The sequence below is a fragment of the Cadophora gregata genome (genome assembly GCF_030347475.1).
Source record: "Cadophora gregata isolate MNR1 chromosome Unknown scaffold_3, whole genome shotgun sequence".
Classification (NCBI taxonomy): domain Eukaryota; kingdom Fungi; phylum Ascomycota; class Leotiomycetes; order Helotiales; family Ploettnerulaceae; genus Cadophora; species Cadophora gregata.
In genome coordinates this window covers 1,794,147-1,814,794 of record NW_026695926.1, presented here as the reverse complement: position 1 = coordinate 1,814,794, position 20,648 = coordinate 1,794,147, and the positions used below count along the sequence as shown (strand labels likewise).

The following is a 20,648-nucleotide window of genomic DNA, read 5'->3' as shown; positions in this document are numbered from 1 at the left end:
GAGGTAGGTGTGTATGTATATATACTTTACCGACAATCGAGGAGAGTTTGGCTAGATCAGCCAGCACCAGCCAGCACCAGCCCATCGGATGGTTTTTTGATTTTTTATTTGATTTGATTCTGAGTGATGTTCCAGTTCGGATGTGAATCCGAATTGAGGATGAGATGAATCAGTTCGTTCATCCGTACCAGCCACGGATAGGAGGATACTCAATGGGAATGCATGTATATGTACATGTAAGATTTGGTCAACGAACTTATCGATCAACAGCGGAGCGGGAGTGAGTGAGTGTGGAGTGAAGTGTACTCGACGTCATTGAGGCTTGGAGCTTGCAGTTTGGAGTTTGGAGTTTGAAGCCTACTCCTGACGATCGAGTCGAGCAAGGCTGACTTGACCAGATGAAGAAAGATCATGAGGAGGATCGATCATTCGTCATAGCTAATCCGCATCCGCGTCTACCGGCAGCAGTTTCACTATCTGCTGCTGCTGATGTCTGATGTCTGCTGTTGTGCTTCAAGCAATCGAGCAAGCAAGCAAGCAAGCATGAGGAGGCAATTTTTTTAATAAAAAAGAAGTTAGAGGAGCTTAAACTTGAGGGTGTCAACTTGTTATTATCCCTGCGTCCTGCGTCCGGCATCCTGCGGCCTGCACGTTTTTGGTTATGTATGTATGTATGTATGTATGTATGCTGTGTGTGTGTGTGACGGTGGTGTGTGTGGAGCTCATGCATGTGTTTGCAGATGCAGATGCAGCTGCGGTGATGGGGAAGGTGTGGTGTGGTGTGGTGTGGATGCAGGGGACTTGGGGGGGGTGTTATTGACGTGCTTGACTTGGGGGGTTGGTGGGATAGCTGTGGTTATTGAAGGGAGTTGGAGGATAAGGTAGGGAAAGGAAGGTAAGGGAGGGAAGGGGAGGAAAGGGAAGGAAAGGAAAGGGAAGGGAAGGAAAGTGTGCGGAGGTGGAGGATCGGCCGATGGAAGTACTGATTGAGAGAGAGAGAGAGAGAGAGAGAGAGAGAAAGGTACCAAGAGAAGGTGGTGGTGGTGGTGGGTACATGATAACAATGTATGAGGTTAGGATGGGCTTGGGTGAAGGGTATTGATACCTAGGGAATGGGAGTGGGAATAGGACGGGACAGGTACCTTCTACTTCTGGAGGGAGGATGATGTAGGGTCTTCTTTATTGGGATGGACGGGATAGCATGTCCATTCTGATGAACGATTGGGATGATGATATGAGGAGAGATATGATGTATACATCTCGCTTATAACGTATGTACAGATAAGTATTCTGCTGTTGAGTAGCATTCATGTAAGGAAGAATAACAATATCACAATTTCACAACGGCTTTTTTCCTTTGGAAAGTCGGTACAGCTGTCACGTTACGGGACGCCCTTTACCCGGGCCGAAATGATATATTTTCGGGTTACATTGAGCACTGAAGGCTTGAGGCTTGAGGCTTATTTGTATTCAAGAATAGTATTGGGATGGAGTTGCAAGCCGATGATATCAGGCTGGAGGTGCTTTGATTGTTGGCTGTACAATACTGCATCACCCAGACTAGAACGAGACTTCATTGTTGGTTGTAAGCGAGTCAGTGGATGAATGTTGTCATATTTCACATGTGTTTTGTCGCGTGTGGGCAAAAAAATATGATGGATATTCGAAATTATATGTGTGGTTGTTTTGTTTAGAGGGGTGGTCATAGGCTCGGCTGATTGTTTGTTAATTTGTGGCGTTGAAAATGAGCTGATGGATGTGTCGGGTTTGATCAATTGGTGGTTTCTCTGGATGAAAAATGTTATCCTCTGTTTGGGATCAAGTCAGATTCGATAGCATTGAAGGTAGAGGTACAGGTGTTTTGTTCCGTGGAAGTACTGTAAAGTACCGTCAGGCACGGAATAATATAACTGCGAATTAGTGGGATGAATGGCGAGAAGCTTGAAGGGAACGAACACGCCAGGGTACGCTGCCCAGCCATGACGAGAGTGCAAAGATAGTGGAATTTCTGCAGCGGGTATTTCAGCGCTGTCTTACTGGCTGCTATGTATCTTGGGTGGTAGGCATGGCATGCTGAGAGGGTCTAGAGCATGCACTGCAAATGCAGCGACTCATGCATCTACATGCATAATGCAATGCAGATGCGGTGATTCTCGCACTGCAGATAGTCTGCATTAGCTGGATGTACGACGCTCGATCGGAGAGGGACCTGCATACTCGAAGGTGGGGTGGGCTGGAGGGAGGGTTCATGGATGGATGGATAGACAAGCAAAGGTGGAGAAGTGAGGGAAGGATAAGAGCGAACGTTCTAGAATTGAAGTCCACTTTGAATTAGTGGTGAGATCGATCGAGATTTGTCTTGGGGAACCGGAGTTCGCGAGAGGAGATGTTGGAGTCAGTCAGTCAATCACTTGACTGTAGCTGTAGACGAAGAGGACAAGGGAGGTTGAATTTAGCGAGAGCCACGGGCGGCAGGACGTGCGATTTGCCAGGTCTGTGCCAAAGAAAGTTCCGCTTGAAAGGTAAGGTTTGCTGGTCTACCTTCATGTCAGGACATGACAGAGGCAGCGGCTTTCCAACGAAACTAAAATAGTACATGATCGGAATGGGTCTTGATCTCGACATGTCGATCTTGTCTTGTCTTACACCCCTAGGCTTTTTTTCGATTCTCTTAAACAGCTAGTGCGAGACAACAGACAACGGCTTCTGTAGCACTTGCTTTAGTTGCTCTAGTTTTGATTCAAGCAAGATTGGGTTTGCTAGTCGCTCAAGTGGCTTATCTGTAGTGTCGATTTTGATGGAGAAGAGGGACAACTGAAACATCGCCCTTGAGATAAAAGTTGGAGGTTTAGTGTGGTTTGCATGTGAGAATGGCCCAAGGCTGAGAACGTACCCTCGTGTCGAGTGTCTGAGAAAGTACTGCAAGAAATGGGTGGAATGAAATCTGACATGACTGGGAACAGGGTTGAGAATTTAACTTTTGGCTTGCGCCTTTGGTCCTTGCTATTGTTTTCTTTATCGCGTGCAGCGGCGATTCAAGGAATTGAAGCTCCAACTGCGGGGTAGGTGGGCACGACCCTGGACGGAAATTATGTCACCGAAGGCATCGTGGGAAAGTGACAATGGTAGAGTAAAAAGAGCATATCGAAGAATCAAATCAGCTCTTCTTTCAGATCTTGTAAAATGCTTAACATGGGCCGTTTGGACTAGCTGATATCTTTGGCCTGCCAGCAGGACAGGTTGACAATCACATAAAATACGGAAGGCTCATGGCTTGCGACGCAGACATTTTCACCCATATATCTCCTATGCCAAGTACTGCTTCTTGGATAAGAACATATGATTGATCAATTGACGTTGGAAGCCATCATGTACGTCAAGCTCATTCGAGCAAGCAAGTCCCAGCTCTTCACCCACACACACCTTTCCTACATCCATGCCACTGCTGCTGCAGAAACGCCAGACGCCTCCGACGGACATCTGAGCCGGCGGATCTCTGGCGGTTCCTGCGCAAAAAGCAAATGAATGAAAATATTCCACTGGTCGGTACTGATTCTGATGCGCTTTGGCACCGAGGAGAACGAGGGCGGCCTTGTTACTGTATGAGGGGTACTTTAAGCGAGGAGGCTGACTAGATGCTGATTGAGGTTTTGATAGAATGGAGTAGCAAGCCCGTGCTTTCAGGAGCTTTCGAGAACGTGGATTTCTAGTTCTGACATGTTGTCTCGGATGCAGAACACAGATGGAGACGGAGCTACTTCTAAGTGCAGCATTGTTGCGAGGCTTGAAATGGGGAGTCCGTTTTAAGTATTTGCTCAGGTTGCCTACTGCAAAATGTGGCGCTCAATATCCTTGTAGGTACATCCTCAGTCAATAGTTTTGACTACGGGGTTAGACTTGTCTCCCCTTGTCAATGTCTCGGGGCTGGCTGAATGCCAAGGAGTAGGGGACGACTGTATGTATGCTGTGCATGGCGAGGTTGGAGAAGTTGGTATTCGTGAGGCTCATGCTCATCATTCGTGTCGATCCCGTATCATGCCAAAGTCCGTGTCGTCGTATTATGAGATTGTGGGTGTTGCTCGTGATTGAACTGAGTGAGCATCTCTCAGGTTAACGGCGCTTCTGGAGACGAGATCTGGTGAGACGCTCTGTTCCAAGAGAACGGATGCTGGAATGGAGGGAATTAAGACCGGCATGGTAATAGATTTTGATGTGCTATCTTAGTTTGTATAGATCTAATGCTACATTGTACATCTTGCTGCATTTAATCGGCCGTGAAATTGTGATCGAACATAGCCCATGTCTTTCGTCAAATCTAGGAAACGTTACTGGCAGACGCAGGCGGGAAAGAGACGTGCAGGGGTCATTATAATTCCAAGGAAACGGGGTATCCTCAAGCAAGCATGTTGCGGCCATCAAGTCGTGAAAATTGATGGAAAGTACAACGAAGCCGTGCAGAGGAGGAAATTGAAATAGCCAAAAAGGAGAGCCATCAGTCGAACCCGTCGCGAACGGAAACAGAGACTTTCCACTCCCCCTCCATTCTGACCTGTCCACTGTTCACTGCCGTTGATGCAGAGGTACCGGAATGGACGAATCGAATCGTGATCCATGCGTGGTGAAATCTGGGTGGGACCAGATGGGTTGGTACGAATTCGGAAGACGTTCATTCACCGTGGATGATCGTTCAACGGTAAAGTGGTGTTGCAAGTCCGGCTTCGGCCCTGCTGGTGTGACATGCCTCATGCGAGTGACTATGCGTAGCTCCGAAAACAAACGTCTGCATCAATAAACGGCCTTATGATGGAGAAGGGTATGCAAAGCATGCAAAGCCGGAACGAAGAGGAACAGAAGTATGCGCTCATGGAAAGGCGGGACCCCGATTGTGGCAACAACACTCCTGATTAGGCGTGGCCGGCTAGGAAGAGGATATTCTCTTTCATGGCAGCTGTGAGTCGTCCATGGTTTCCTCGACCGGTGTAGATGTAAGTGAGGACATCTCGCCATGCGTCAGGGTGTGGAATTGGGAGGTCGATAGAGTCTCCCTTTCGGACGTGGCCGGACAGCATCAGAGCTCCAAGGACTGGTAGATAGTGCAGTGCATATTCTATATCTGGAGCAGAACAAATATCAGTGAAGAACAAGCGATATGGGTTTGGAGACTCACGGATGGGGAGGGAGCCATTCCCAGGAGATGGAGATCTATGCTTTCTCTTTGTGCTAGTGATCTCTGTTGGAAAAATGTCCGTATTTACTTGGGTTGACGACCGTCGAGTTCTGGGGGATCTTCTGAGAACAGGAGAGCCTTCGCTTTCTCCTGGTTCGCTTGTAACCTCGGGAATGCTTTTTCTGAGCTCCTCGATATCGAATTGCTTCTGCATCAAGAATGGCTTCCGGTCTTTCCCTCGTGGCACAACTCTTGCTCGGATAGTGACTAAATGCGTGTTTAACTTTATCTCTGCCTCATTTCCCAGTCCAACAGCCATACTTGGCCGACGAAGGCTGACAGCGTTGACAAAAGCATCTGCTGTTGCCGAGTTACCTAAATAGGCGAATCCCCAATCTCTGAGGTGATTGTGTGTGTACTGAAATGGAACCTGGAGAAAATACTCCTGCGGTTTTGCGCACAACGTAGACGCACTCCATCCTGGAGACAAGATCTCATGTGCATCATGGACTTCATTCGTAGATACATCCGACAACTCTTCTACCTTGACTTTCGTTGAAATCTCTCCGGCTTCCGGCACAGGTGACAAGCCATGATGTCCTGCGGAGAAACGGAAGCTTCCCAGTTGCAATGCCAGAGTTTTGGTTGTAGATAGCAGCGAATGTCTTCGTGGAAGCTCTTGACTCTCAACGAAGCTTTCACGCCTCTGCTGTTCAATTGGTATTGTTGCAATATGGTAGGCGCGTGCTGCTACGATACTTGGACTCGGTAATAATGTCGTGGGATGGGCGGAACTTCTCGCGCGCTGTCTCGCTTGTGTTTGTGATTCATATGGGGTGTCGGAGATAGTTTTGATGGGTTGTAGTTCGCTGTGATGTCGTCTATCAATTGCCGAGAGTGCGCCCATGGTCTGCAACACTTTTGGCCGTCAGACCGCTGTTGTGGAGTTGAGGTTGACGATCTCCGATCTGAAGAAATAGAAAATGATACTGAGATTGGCGGCGGACTCCTTCTATTTGCGCGTGTTGTTGGTTTTCAGATTACAGGGAAGACAATTGAAAGTTGGATCGAGATGTGTGCTTTGAGGATGAAAATAAGCCAGTCCGGATCGACAAAGGTACCTGAGTTATACAACATTCGAAGTTTCTTTGAGAGTTTGCATTCCCGGTGTGGTTGGCGTGCTTTCCGCACCTGCAGGACAAAGAAAAAAACATTCGGCGTTGGGTCATGCCTTGCATGAAGCCGAGGCTTCGAAGTAGCTCAGGACCGTTTGCAGCCATAAAAGCGAGCCCTCATTTCCGAGATAATTTGTCACAGTTCACTTGAAGGCAATCACTCTCTGACTCACGGTGCAGTGGTGGGAGGAACCCTCCCGTTCCAAAAGTCTCATCGGCGTGTCAGAAAATAGGCCCAGGGACTCAGTGGCTTTCCAACGGAATGTCGTTCTTCATATTTTGCTTCGAGCAATCGATGTGTCGGCTCGAAACAGTGGGAGATGAGAGTCGTCCGTGTTTAGTATGAAGGATTCGCGGGAGGCCGTTTGAAGCCACCCGCAGCCAAATCTCAACTTCCGAAACGCAGCCGCGAGCCCATCAAAGAATGTTTCGCCACTCGGCAGAGGGTAGTGACAGCCGCAACCCGAGACCATGGGCGAGCGCCGACTAGGAGCGTATGACGCGCACGATCCATGGCTTTCAACAGAAAGCTGTCCGTTTAGACCTCTGAGCTTTGATTCGACCTGTCTGCGACATTCGTTCAATATCATGTGACCATTGTAGACTGTGAGCCCATGTGCCAAGGGTTGATGAAGTGACTCTGGACAAATTGGCCGGCGAGTTCATCGCCGAGAGCAGGGTCATCGACTCCAAGCTACCACAACGAGATCGTTATTGACATGTGCGTGAGAAGTGGTAGATTGAATAGCCGATAGAGATGGTGTTGAGACCTCGTCGTGTTGCTACGACATGATGCTGGCTTCCCACACCTTGTAGGTTCCATGCTCGTCGTGTCGGACAGCTTGACCATCAGGAGACTCATGAGGAGACAAAGTCTCTTCATATAAATAGCTGGTGTCGGCCGAAAGGAGTTCAATGCAGGAAGAATGGTACGGAAAATCCTTCCCGAATCGACTGGACTTTGAGCACAAAGGGATGAAGACCATGGAATGGCGGGTAACAGTTCCCGAAGGATGGATGGAGAGGTCAAGCTATCAGCATGGTGTGTAGGACAGAGTTCGGAAGGACGACCCTGTGTGTGTGGAAACTTCCAGAAAAATGAAGCTACTTCAACAGCATTCGTCTTTGATCATACCTGAAGCGAGATGCCTAGAAATCAATCTCTTTTAAAGCAGTATCGGCTGTCATTACCACCAGATAGCAGTCAAGGAGCGACCGATCGAAGCTCAGCCCCAGCCATAAGGCAAAAGTTTGACACAGGAAGGCACGACGGATATCATTGCTCCGTCACATAATAGATGTACCGCGAAAAGGAATAAGCAACAAAACAAACGAGGTATGTCGAGCCTCAACTTAGCTCTGACCGTATCTATTCGTCGACGACTCCAAGCACGCGATGCAAGACAAGTAGGGTAATACACAACAGCGGCCGAAGCGCTAATCACAGAGAGTACTGCATGATATCCAACTATTCGGGAATCACGCATTTCAGACAAAGGGAGAAATGCGATGATGAAGACGAGAAACTTACAACTTCAAGGTGTTGAAGTTGCAAACCTTTGGAACTCAGGAAGATGGAACTCATCGCGAAGTCACGAGCCTGGTAGCCTCGGTGCGGAATTACATCCGTCCGCCTCGCGACTTTCGCGTTGTCTGGCATCTTCAATCTTCACACGTCTCTCTTTACGGACTCAGGACATCGCTCCTGTGAAGGTGCTTCTCACTCTATATTCTTCTCAAAATGTCTCGAGCAGCGGAACAAGCAATGGCTGCGAGCTACAAAGCTCTGAAGGAGGACTTTGTGTCGAACCTTACCGGCGGGAAGATTTCAGAGATCAACTATGTTACTGCTGTTGCGCCGGTCGGTTTTTGCCTTCTTCTCATGACTTTTTCTAATTCACAATATACTTGGCTCCATCCTTGGATATACTAACAGTCCGAAGGCTGCAGTAATCCTCTGGTCCGCACTTCAGGCCCGTCAATCCTTCTTCAAACCATATACCCCTCTTGCCTTCGCGGTCGACTTCCTGCTGAACGTCTCTGCGATTCTCCTTGCCATAACTCTATATGCTCCAACTCCACTACTTCTCAATGCCCTCCTTCTGGCACCCGTCCCTATACTATACTTCCTCCCACGACCTCCGCCGCCGAAGAAAGCGAAGCTTCCCCCCATTGCAGACAAGCAATCAAAAGAGACACCGAACCAGCTGCCTAAGAAGGCATTTGTGACGACGTATAGAGGTGCTATGATTGTCGTTACGTGTATAGCAATATTAGCTGTGGATTTTCGCATATTCCCAAGACGGTTTGCGAAGGTGGAAAATTGGGGCACTTCCTTGATGGATGTGGGTGTTGGGTCGTTTGTCTTCTCGGCTGGCATTGTGGCAGCAAGACCCATACTGAAGGCACAATTAGCTGGGAAGAAGCTGGCTCCGCTGGGAACGAGGTTGGCACAGTCGCTGAAGCATTCACTACCGCTGATTGTGCTTGGACTGGGGAGGTTGTATACCGTGAAAGGGTTGGATTATGCTGAGCATGTTACCGAATACGGCGTACACTGGAACTTCTTCTTCACGATGGGTTTCCTGCCTCCATTCGTGGCATTGTTCCAGAGTGCATTTGAGTATGTGCCCAGTTATGCTGGACTGGCAGTGGCACTCGGACTTGCATACCAGGCTGCCTTGGAGTTCACAGATCTGAAGGCCTTTGTCCTTACAGCTCCGAGGACGAATCTATTCGACAAGAACCGAGAAGGGATATTCAGTTTTTTCGGATACCTTGCGATCTTCCTCGCAGGGCAGGAACTGGGATTGTTGGTTCTTCCACGAGGCGAGGGCTCCACAGGCGGAGAGCAGAGGAAAAGACTCCTTGTTAGGATGGGAGCCTGGTCAGCAGGTTGGATAGTCCTCTTCTGGGCTAGCACCAACTACTCGTACGGCCTCTCCCTAGCCGTATCACGACGTCTCGCAAACCTGCCCTACTTCCTCTGGATCGCAGCATTCAACACCGCCCAACTCACAGCTTTCTGCCTCGTTGAAACGCTGTTCATGCCCAACGCGCATAAAACATCTGCAACCAAGAAAGAGGAGGAGGAAGTATACAGAGCGAGTACGAGTCGCGTGTTAGAGGCTTTCAACAGGAATGGGCTTGCGATCTTCCTGGCTGCGAATTTGTTGACGGGCTTGGTCAACTTGACGGTGCCGACGCTGCATGTTACAGACTTGCAGGCGATGGGGATTTTGGTCGGCTATGCGGCGACTGTGACGGGTGTTGCGGTGGGCTTGGATGTGTATGATATTTCGATTAAGTTGTAATTAGCGATATACCAAATATGAGAGAATTGTGTTCATACCTCCACGCGTTTCAGAGCAGTTTTACTTGTTTGCATTGTTTTGATTCGCTTAAGGAGGGTTTTGGATGTCTCGCCTATAGATATGATCATATGCCTCCACATCATGTCTCCTCATTCCCTTTACGAGTCTGTCTACTTCACCTGCAGTTTCACGTTTGTCATCACTCGTAGGTACCAAGCACGTGGTTGTGTCTGTTCACTACTGTCGGTGTATTCTCCTAGGTGCGAAGGTTCGTTCCAACCACTTGAGTTGAACAAAGAGAGTGGCCTCCCTAGTCAAGATCTAGACTACAACTCCGAGTCCGTGAAGTGAACAGGACTCTACAATCGGTGTCGTACACCACCGGCTCAGAGTTTAATCCTTTCATCAAGACCGGCTGATATCTCAGCAGTGAGATGTGTAGAAGGGGATTTATCACTGAGATTGATACTGCGGCTTACGAAATTTGATGCCCTAGACGTGATCTAGGATATGTTTCCACAGCACAGTACTAGCCAAGCTTTGCGTGTTACATATCCTGGTGCTTCGTAGACTCGTAGTTGGGCTCGTATCAGCCACTTGCTGAATGTAGGTGGCTCAATTTTCAACGGCGTTGCGTGAATGATGTTGCTGGGAAGTTATACTGGAGAAGTTGGACTCGTAAATTATTCTGCCTTTTCCAAGGGCTAAAAAGAAGGAGCAAGGTGAATTTATCTCTCGCCAGGTAATACAGTAATATCATCGTGTGTCTTCACATGGTTTCTGCCGTCAAACGAATATCGCGACTAGGCACCTTCAAAACCGTAGGCCCATTTAGTACATTCTCTCTCCTCCTCATGTCTTGTTGTCTCTCTTCTGTAATCAGAGACACCTGACATGAACTGTCTTCTTCACTTGACAGGTACAAGAATGGTTACATTGGGGTAGAGTCTTTGTGTTACTTGGGCCAGTGAGCAGTGTGCAACTTAAAGGACCAACACAAATGCTAGAGAAGAGGTCTGGATATGAATGCTGCAGCCTGTGAAGTCTTGATGTTTGAGATTAGAGGATATGATACGATAGAGGGGTGATGTCATTCATGTGTTCCTGGAAATACTCCTTTGAATGGTTGGTAGGTGACGGGAGGGACAGGAATATATTTTTCCTTCGGAATCAGACATGGGAGACACTGAGGAAACCAGTTGGTAAATTGTCCGAACGCATTAGAGACTATTGGAATTTGGAACTGGATGGATGAAGAGCCAATGAATGCACAAGATGACAGTGCGGGAGCTGATTTCTGGAATCGGTTCACGCTCTTCTCGGCAAGGAAATGGTTAAATGCTAACCAGAAGTCTGGAGAGGTCTAATGGTAAAATGAACCGGAAGAAAGAAAAGAGGTATACATCTGGGGGGGAAAGAAACAGTAACGCCGGATCTTGACTGATTCCTAATCATCTACCAGACCGATCTAATTATCTTTAGTCCTTCCCTCCCATAAGTGACAGACACTCGCTTCCATATATGCTGCTTTGTGCAGATACTGACCGGTACATTAGATTAGGCAGGTTGTCAGTCACTACCCATTACAGGACCTAGGTATTATCGATTTCAACATTCCGTTTCGATTAATCAATCCCTCGACATCAGACACATGGCAGCCCAGCCCTCGGCATGACTTCCCTTTCCTTTGCCCCTTCTCCTTCCACTTCCGAACCCCATGACCGTCACCCATCTTGTAGCCGAGCATTAGGTAGGTTCACCTCCCTTCCTTCGATCCACGAGCTAACCCCCACCAGCGGACCACTTTACCTTTTATCTAACCACCACACGGAATTATTTCTTCCCGTAGTAAGTTTATGACATCTCTTTCGTTTGCTTGCTTTACTTTACTTTAACATCAATCTACTTTGGGTTGGATTGGGATTGGATTGGGTTGCTAAACTAGATTGGCTAATAAAGGTAGCTGATGGCTTTAAGCCAAATGCGGTGTGGATTCAGGTACCGTTTGGACTTGGCGGGGAGGGGAGGGAGGTTGGTGCCGGGTGCTTGCATGCGGGTAACTTATGGGATGCATGTGAATGAGTGAGTGAGCGAGTGGTGAAGAGGCGGGTGAGATAGAATGGTAATGACTCGTGGTAGGGAGGGACGGTGTGATGACCGAGGACCAGCTGATGATGAGGAGGAGTTTGATGGTAGAGGGATTGCAGGTTGGTACCTAGGACGGTGAAGGGAACTTGACTTGACTTGACTTGTCAGGTGATAGATTGATAGAAGCCGAGGATACCTCCGTATTTCCTAAGGTGGAAGCGAGACGGAGACGGTGAGGCTTGACTCTTCTTCGACCCAATCTGGTAATTCTGGCTAAACTGGGGAGATCGTCAATTCGGAAGTGAGCTGTCAGGACTACGGTACTTACTCGTTGCAGCTTCAATGCCTTGTAGGTAAAGGTGCTAGAAACGATGGAACAGAACAAAAGGAAGATCAACCGTGTCAATGGAACCTTGAGGAAATCAACCTCGGCAGTGTGTACTGTACTGTACATCCCCCTCGAAACCCTACAGTCTTAAAACGGGAATCGGAGAATACTCATCCCATCTCCTTCCAACCAAACCAAACCAAACCAAACTTACCCAAGTGCCAAGACCACAAAATATCAAATGACAAAAACAAAGTCGGAGTAGTCACATACAATAATACGGAGGTACCGAGCACCAGCAAAAAATACAGTGACATGATGTACAGAAAACCTTAAAATAGATGAGCAGACCAGGATGGATTGGTCTTCCATTCCATTTCCTCGGGGACATGTGGGGGGGGTTTGAGGGCGTCTGATTGGTCCTTGAACACTTGCAGATTGGAGATGGGGTCTGTGTGCGGCGTTGTTCCTGAAAGCCTCATTTCCGGTGGTTTATGCCTGCTGGGGTGGGATGACTGTATTGATGAATGGATGGATCATGGATGGAATGGGAAGATGAAGGTTTTTATATGTATTTTTCCTTTTTCTTTTTCTGGTGGTTTGGAGAATTGTGTTTGGAATTGACGGGATTGAGGGCAGGCAAGCAGGCAAGCAGGCATGAAATGCACTTTCTTGCTTGTATGGAATTAAAGGTCTAGGGGTCTGGATTCGATTCTCCATTTGTTTGTTTGATGGATGCTTTTGGGTATTAAGTTTCTATGAACATGCCATGAACATGGGGAATTATTTTTGGGCCTTATTTTTATGTGAAAAAGGAAAGAAAGAATGAAAGTATGTGTGATTTACCCACTAACCGAGAAATCAAGAATCTCGGAGATGTAAATTTCATGCGCTGCCGCTGTGAGTGGATGTTTTTCTACACGGTGGGTATACATCGGTATTCCTCTTTTTTTATATGATGATCTTATGCTGATGTCTGGTGATGATGCGTGCACGTACTGTACCTACGCTGTCTCTTGTCTCTTGTCTGTTGATGTAACTCGACCCGACTCGACTCGACTCAACAGCAAAAGCCGAAAGACCTTTGGACAGACCGTTTTTTTGTTTCAGGTTTATCCCTGCGTTGCCACGCAGGCGATTGGTTGGTTGTGTTGTTTTTGTGGGCGGACGGGCGCGGCCTGCCACGTCAATGCAAGCAAGGTAAGTAAGTAAACAATGTTTATGCCTTTATCGACGGTGTGGACGGTGAGAGGAGGAGAGAAGAGATGCAAGGTTGGTTCTGGTGAAAGATGTGATGTGAGGCTCGCTTGCATTGATTACCACTGGGATGGGACAGGAAACGGTCGGGATACCATTCGGCAGACTGGCGGTGATGGCATGTGTTTACGGTACATGAGTGAGAGAGGGAACGCGCGCGCCACGATGATGTAGGTAGGGAAGAGCGTGTTGAAGGGATGAGGGATACAGAAAGTAATATGTGAATAAATGCATGAATGACCTCCTTTTTTCTGCTTCCCCTTTTTTGGCCCTCTTGGAAAGGGTTGGCTCGTGAGATCCGGACTTGATACCGTACCATCGTGTACCTCCTCCCTTCCTTCACTTGAAGAATCGGACCTCCCGAAGGAATAATTTCCACTCAATTCTTCATTCCGCATTCCCCTCGCTTTGTTGGTGACGAGATAGATATCCATATCGCGGTCCAAGGAGAGAAAAGAGTCCTCATTCGGAACGAGAGGATTGCGGCTGCTACTAAACCTGGTCCAAGGCAGTATTGATATTGATATCCAGCCTGACCCGGCCGTCAACCATACCACAACAACCCCTACCAAAAGCCTCATATCGTCCTGGAATCTGGTAGTTGGCACCCTTCCAACTTAGTCAATATCGTACCGGAACCTTCCACTTCTAGCGTTCGAGAAATAGAAGTCTCCCTTTTACCCCAATCCAGCCACTTCCTCCTCGACGTCAGCCCAATCTCTGCTAATATCAGACGCCACTGCTGGATATTCTTTGCACCACTACGCCTCGCGTTGCAGATACAAACAGCCGCGATCAGGTCAATCGGTTCACCCAATCATAATAAGCTTAAACAGATATTCGCCGACGGCAGTCTTCGACCAGAACCACCAAGCAACGAACTACTTAGACTGAGTTGAGTTGTTCTACCGCAGCTGCATCCGCGCTTTGCCCTGTGCAGCACAAGTGCCCACTGCCCACCTCACGCCTTCCCCCTATTATTGCCTTTGCAGGACCTCAAACTTCGCTAAGCCGAAAGGAAATTACACGCTCAAGGGGCCAGGGAGTAGGGAGGAGAGGAGAGAAGAGAAGAGAAGGGAAGACGTCGACCAAGCACTTTTGACTGGTCTGTACCTACTACTGGACTGGACTGGACTGGACTACTGGACAATAATATCGTACTCGAGCAATTCGATCTCACTTCCATCCTCCAACCTGCGATTCCGAGCATCAACAATCCCTCGTCGTCCTCCTCGTCCGCCGCCGCCGCAATTGTTGCCCAGCCGCCCCGTCTCCTCGCGATACCGATAACACACCACACCACAACACGCCCAGGTCAGGCTTCTACTGCTGGACGCCAGGCCAACAGCAGTCAAGACATTGAACTGTAGCGCAAAAACACGACCCAGCACTGGCCCCGTTTCGCCGTATTCAGTACTGCGCTGCACTGCACTGCACTGCACGGCACCCGCGTTGTGTATTTTTTGGGCGACCGACCGACCGCTTGCGACTTGACCTCATCAACAACCTCCCTCATCCTCCTCCTCCTCCTCCTCCGCCTCCACCACTCCCGATCTATCAGGGCTCCAGCGGCTGCTGTCAAGAGACCACGCCCTCAGCACCGCACAATGGTAGCTGGCCCATCTCATTGGCGATAGAGGCGACACACTCGCTATCACAAGCTCACAGGAAACCGGATTGGACCTCGACCTCCTTTTCGACCTGGATCTGCAGCACCAGAGCAAGGTCTGCCGACGACAAAAAATAAGGTGATCAAGACATCACCACCTACAATCCCGTGCGCATCGGAGCAGACAGACAATGTCTTCCGCCGCTCTTCAAGCTGCACCGCATCAGCCAACGTCAGTCGGATCACATTCTCCAGTCGCTGCGACCTCGAGCAGGCCCTACACTGCGGGCTCATCCCAATCTCGAGACGGATATTATAACCAAGCCCAGACAAACGCGTCTCCTTCCTCTACACGTCGACCCTCGAGAAGACCAAGTGGAAATAGCAATGGCGCATCTGCAAACAATTCTACATCCCAGCAACACTACTCACCACCTGGAGGAAACCCGAATTCGGCTTCGATGACCTCCCGGGGTCCATCGTCGAATCACCTATCTTCGGGAGAGGTGACCGCTACTTCTGGATACCCTACCATGTCTCCAGGTGATCATCAGCGTGGTGTTCCGCCAGTTGTCTCAGCACGAACATCGTCGAATCGATCGGCTGCACAAGCAGCTGCAGTTACAGCAGATCGAACAAGGAGGACTGCACACGCGAATGAATCCTCGAATTCACCCCGTCAAGCTATAACGGGCGACGGCCAGGAGCGGGTGGACACACAAAGGAGTAATGGGAACAGACAAGTGAATGGGGAGGACCCAGCCGTCGCGGCCGCTAACGCTGCTACGAGGAGACGAAGAGCTCAGCAGTCTCCGCCAGAGAGTATACCACACAGCTCTAGTGGGAGCAGGGAGCCAAGATCGTCACAATCGGCGACTGCTGTTCAGCGACAAGCTATGGCAGCAGCTACTGCACAATCGCCCAGTGGACCTTCGAGGGAAGCCAGCGCAGTTTTAAATAGAGTCATTGTCAGCAAACCCGAGGTAGATATAGATCGAGAGCGGGAACGGATGGCAGAGGCAATCCCATCATCTCCAGGAGCTACACATTCTACACCCGGCGGATTGAGCGTTGTCGGAAATGAGGGTGTTGACGATCAAGCTCGAGGGACCCGGAGTCGACATGATCACAGCACAAGCAAAAGGGAGAAGAATACCAAATTTGGCGACTACTACTTGGGCAATACCCTTGGAGAAGGAGAATTTGGCAAGGTCAAGATGGGTTGGAAGCAAGAAGGTGGTGTACAGGTAAGTATGCCAGTGAGGCCATTCGGCATCCGCTAACAGCTTCAGGTTGCGATCAAACTTATCCGTCGAGACAGTGTTGGAACGAATCCTACCAGACTGGCAAAGATCTACCGAGAGATTGCTATCCTTCGAGAAATATCCCACCCAAACATCGTACGACTACATGAAATGGTTGAGACTGAAAAGCAGATTGGTATAATTCTCGAGTATGCTTCTGGAGGAGAGCTTTTCGACTATATCTTGAACCACCGGTATTTGAAGGACAATGCTGCCCGACGGCTGTTTGCACAACTGGTTTCTGGTGTTGGATACCTGCACAAGAAAGGCATTGTCCACAGAGACTTGAAGCTGGAGAACTTGCTCCTGGACAGGAACCGCAACATCATCATCACCGACTTCGGTTTCGCCAATACCTTCAACCCAGATGACGAGCTTGGAGACGAGATCGAGTACAACCTGTCAAGCAGAGACTTTGTCAAGCGAATGGAATTGGACAAAGTCCTTCCTGGAGGACACCGCAGAGGTGATCTTATGCAGACAAGTTGTGGAAGTCCTTGTTATGCGGCTCCAGAACTGGTTGTCAGTGACTCGCTCTACACTGGTCGCAAGGTCGATGTTTGGAGTTGCGGTGTGATCTTGGTAAGTTTTGGACCTGTCTGTGGTGTGTTATGCTAACATTGCTTTAGTATGCAATGCTTGCAGGCTACCTTCCCTTTGACGACGATCCAGCAAACCCTGAAGGCGACAACATTAACCTTCTCTATAAATACATTGTTTCAACCCCTCTTACCTTCCCCGAATACGTCACACCTCACGCTCGAGACCTTCTACGCCGCATACTTGTGCCTGATCCAAGAAAGAGAGCAGACTTATTTGAAGTTGCGAGGCATAGTTGGTTGAGCGAATACTCCCATGTTGTGGGCTTCATTACCAGCACTACAACCACCACAGAGCAGATTGGAACAACCACAGTTGGAAGTGATGAACAGCAAGATGCACCACTGCTGAACAGGAGCGCATCTGTCAGGGAACCCTCGAAGACACAGAAGTCGCCAGCAGCCGTTGGGGATCTGTCAAGGAAGCATGGTAATGTGGATCCGGACGAGCCAGAGGCGTATCCCAAGCCCTCGAAAGACAACAAGAGGAGAACTGTTCAGGTGGAATATGTGGCGCCCAAATCACAAACCCAACGTGGCGAACCATCTGCCGCAGCACCACCATCAGTTTCAAGAACAAGGGCTCGTGCTGGAAGTCAAGGGCCTGTGGAGGTTCAACCGATTCAGCAGTCGAGAAGAGCTGTTTCTACCGAGAAGCCCTTGCCGCAGGATCCTCCTTCTCGCGAACAATATGCAAACCAAGGCAGACGGGGATCGAATTCATCTCGCCAGCAAGGCATGCCTCCCCCGTCTCGACCTGATCGACAAACCCCTCGGTCCGCATCCGATGCTAATTATCTTGCAGCTCATGCGGCCCCTCCCGTATCTATCGCAAGGCCGAATACTGGTGGCTCGATGACATCTTCAGGAAGCAGACCCGGATCATTGGCTCTCAGAGATCGTGGATCCTATAGTCAACCAGCCGCTCCAACTGTCGCGGGAACGAATGCTCAAGGTCGTATGTCACAACCGAAGAATACCAAGCACTACAATATCTCTGCGCCGATGATGGAGGGTGATCAAGACTATGGAAGACCAAGTGCTAACCAGATACCAGCAAAATTTGCCAAGGTGGCAGGTTTAAATGAGGGATCAGTTACTTCACAGGATTCCAAGGGACACAAGAGATCGAATACAATTGGAGGCATTTTCAGCAGGACGAACTCGATATTCGGTGGAAAGCGAGACCAATCAGAGAAAGCAGAGAAGCCAAAGAAGTCTTACCCACCGGTAAGCATGTCTGGCACTGTGGGACAAGGACAGCAGGATACCCCAAGGCAGTCGATGGACTCTCGACGTTCGATATCTTTCGGATTCGGCAAGAAGCGAAGTGGTAGCATCAGTGGGTCACAGACAACAACTCTACAAGACAAGCCAAGGCGGTTCTCACTTCTCCCAGCGTCCTTCTCATTGAAGTCAATTGGGATTGGAAAGGATTATGGTACCCCTGGAGCTCCTCCCGATGACCAATACGATGATCGTCCAGACAGCCGTGGAAACTATCTTGATCCTCCGCAGACGAGCAGGACTACCGATAGTCGGAACATTTCTGGAGCTACAGCAACCCAATACACTTCCGATGGTGCTTATGACCGCGGTGATAGCCCAATGGACCGCAGGGGTACTAGCACTTCAAGTCCAGCCCAAAAGCGATACACCTCCCAAGGAGTCTCCGATCCTCGAACTGGCGCCGCTCCACAATTCCTCCCACCGATGAACTTCCGACAGGGCGAATCTGCACTCAACACCGAGTCCGAATCCTCCCTCAACGAGACCGTACAAAGAAGAGGCGTCTACCCACCCGGCTTCAACTCATACGATGATGGAGCAGGGCGAAGACAGACACCACAATCCTCTCAAGGCCAAGGGTCAAGACCTGCGCGTGGTGTCCTACAGAAGAATAATCGCAAGTTCGCCGATGCGTACGAGCAGGAGCAGAATAACGGATATGGACCTACGCACTCAGACCATGCGGGGAGCAGTGGTGCCGCGAGAAAAGTCATGGATTTCTTCAGGAGAAGAGGAAGGGATCGTGGACAGTAGTCTTCCAGCTCGCTGAGAATATGAAACGCTTATCAATACCTGGGTGTCTAAAATGGGAGATGTGGTGGCATATGTGAGGAGTTTTACCGTTTGAGCGGTTGTTGGATTGGATCGCATTGAATCCTAAATCCTCTGAAGAATATCCTTCGTATGGAGATTAAGTCCGTCCTCGAATAGTGTAGGATGGAAGGGAGTGGAGTGGAGGAGTTTAATACGATGTGGGGCCGGGGGGTTTTGCATGGGAGGAGGGCGAAAATAGCAAAGAGGGTAATTAATGGTTGGTAGGGAGAATTACTTGATTCGAGCGTGTGTGTGTGTGTGTGTGTGTGTGTGTGTGTGTGTGTGTTTTTTACTTTTGTCTGCTTGGTGCTCTCTTTTTTTTATTTTGGAGACTGGATGCATGGATGTAGGGATGGAGATTGTTTGTCCTGCAGAACGGAAATGGCGGAAAGATGGAAGGATGGATGCGTACTTGCCTGCCTACACGCTGTAGTAGGCAGGGTGGATGGATGGATGGATGGAGGGATGGATATGTTTTGGAGTGGGGTGTACTTGCGCTGTGTGAGGGAGGGAGGTTGTGTACGGGGGGTTACTTCCATGCATCTTATCTACCTATCTACCTGGTGGAATGCAGTGGAGTGGATTGGCAGTGGAATGCGGTGGACTGGTAGTGGAGTGGAGTTGGGTCGGGTCGGGCTTTTGTTTGTTGCAGTCTGCTCTGGTGTGGTCTGGACTGGTCTGGTCTGGTTTTTGGTCTGGATGGTGTTGGTGCTGGACTGGGTTTATTGAATGTTTAAGAACCTTAAGTAAAGTCTATTATACTGAACTCTCGTTTTTTTTTTGTCTTCCTCTTTCTTTTGTCTCTGTGTGTTGGGGTGTGTGTGTGTGTGTGGTTATGTGTGTTTTGGAATTGGGGGTTGGATTTGTGAAAGATTGAAGGGGGTGAAGTGAAGAATAGGAAAAGTAAAGAATGATAGATAAATAGATATTGCGAGGACGTGAAACTGGAGGCAGGAGTAAGCAAGCTTGCTAGCATACTGAAGTGAAGTGGAGTGTAGTGGAGTGAAGCGAAGTGAAGAGCGGATATTGTAATAAAATCATAGGTACTCTTTTTTTTTTTTGGTATTACAATACACCTGTCACCTGTTACTGCCTTGTCTGTTTTCGCTTATCTTGTGATGTGATGTGATGTGATCTGATGTGATGACATGGGATGTGATGGGATGGGATTTCCTAAATCAGTTTGTTCCGGCCCGGCATATATGTATGTACTATGTTTGGGAAGAATGTATATGGTTTGGAATGTAGTGAGTGGATTTTGAGACTTTACTTTCAGGGATAAAACTCAAAGACGGTGAGAGGGGTGAGGGAGGGTAGGGTGCGCTGTTGATGTTGAATTTGAAGTTTTTGGGATTTGGGACTTGGGAGAGAGGAGGGTGTATGAGAGGGGATAAGAGGAGGGGGTAAGGGTGTGGAAAGGCGGCGCTTGTATGTATGTATGTATCTATGTGCGAGGGAGGGTTCGTGACATTTACATGGCTAGATACTTGCTATTTTGCTATTTTATCAAGGAAACGGGATTTCCTCTGCGTTGACACATTTGTAACCTATTTCGAGAGTGAGGTTGGGATTGAGATGATGGTGCTGATTTGAAAGCTAGGTAGGTAGGTATATTGATGGGGTCTTGGTACTTCAGATGAATGAATGTCGTCGTAGTTTTGCGGGACATTAGAGATTGGGTTGGGGTAGAAGCTAACATGAGTT

General features: G+C 48.9%; 4 protein-coding genes across 4 annotated transcripts; 2 read left to right on the top strand and 2 right to left on the bottom strand.

The window, feature by feature from the left end:
• Positions 1-4,904: 4,904 nt before the first annotated feature.
• Positions 4,905-6,074, bottom strand: ONS95_009131 (uncharacterized protein; the record flags this gene model as incomplete). The annotated part of the gene is made up of 2 exons (XM_058502701.1): positions 4,905-5,113; positions 5,168-6,074. The coding sequence occupies 2 exons, from the start codon at positions 6,072-6,074 to the stop codon at positions 4,905-4,907; spliced, it is 1,116 nt and encodes a 371-aa protein (XP_058361630.1).
• A 2,009-nt stretch (positions 6,075-8,083) lies between these two features.
• GWT1 (Glucosaminyl phosphatidylinositol (GlcN-PI) nositol acylation protein) lies at positions 8,084-9,698 on the top strand (the record flags this gene model as incomplete). The annotated part of the gene is made up of 2 exons (XM_058502700.1): positions 8,084-8,203; positions 8,286-9,698. 2 exons carry the CDS (start codon positions 8,084-8,086, stop codon positions 9,654-9,656), a joined length of 1,491 nt encoding a protein of 496 aa, XP_058361629.1. The 3' UTR covers positions 9,657-9,698.
• Positions 9,699-10,978: 1,280 nt separating this feature from the next.
• Positions 10,979-12,938, bottom strand: ONS95_009129 (uncharacterized protein). The gene is made up of 2 exons (XM_058502699.1): positions 12,073-12,938; positions 10,979-12,022 (listed from the first exon to the last, which is right to left on the bottom strand). The coding sequence occupies exons 1-2, from the start codon at positions 12,196-12,198 to the stop codon at positions 11,909-11,911; spliced, it is 240 nt and encodes a 79-aa protein (XP_058361628.1). The 5' UTR covers positions 12,199-12,938; the 3' UTR covers positions 10,979-11,908.
• A 627-nt stretch (positions 12,939-13,565) lies between these two features.
• On the top strand, positions 13,566-20,153 carry ONS95_009128 (uncharacterized protein). The gene is made up of 4 exons (XM_058502698.1): positions 13,566-16,185; positions 16,231-16,824; positions 16,872-17,577; positions 17,647-20,153. The coding sequence occupies exons 1-4, from the start codon at positions 15,130-15,132 to the stop codon at positions 18,882-18,884; spliced, it is 3,594 nt and encodes a 1,197-aa protein (XP_058361627.1). The 5' UTR covers positions 13,566-15,129; the 3' UTR covers positions 18,885-20,153.
• The last annotated feature ends 495 nt before the right edge of the window (positions 20,154-20,648 follow it).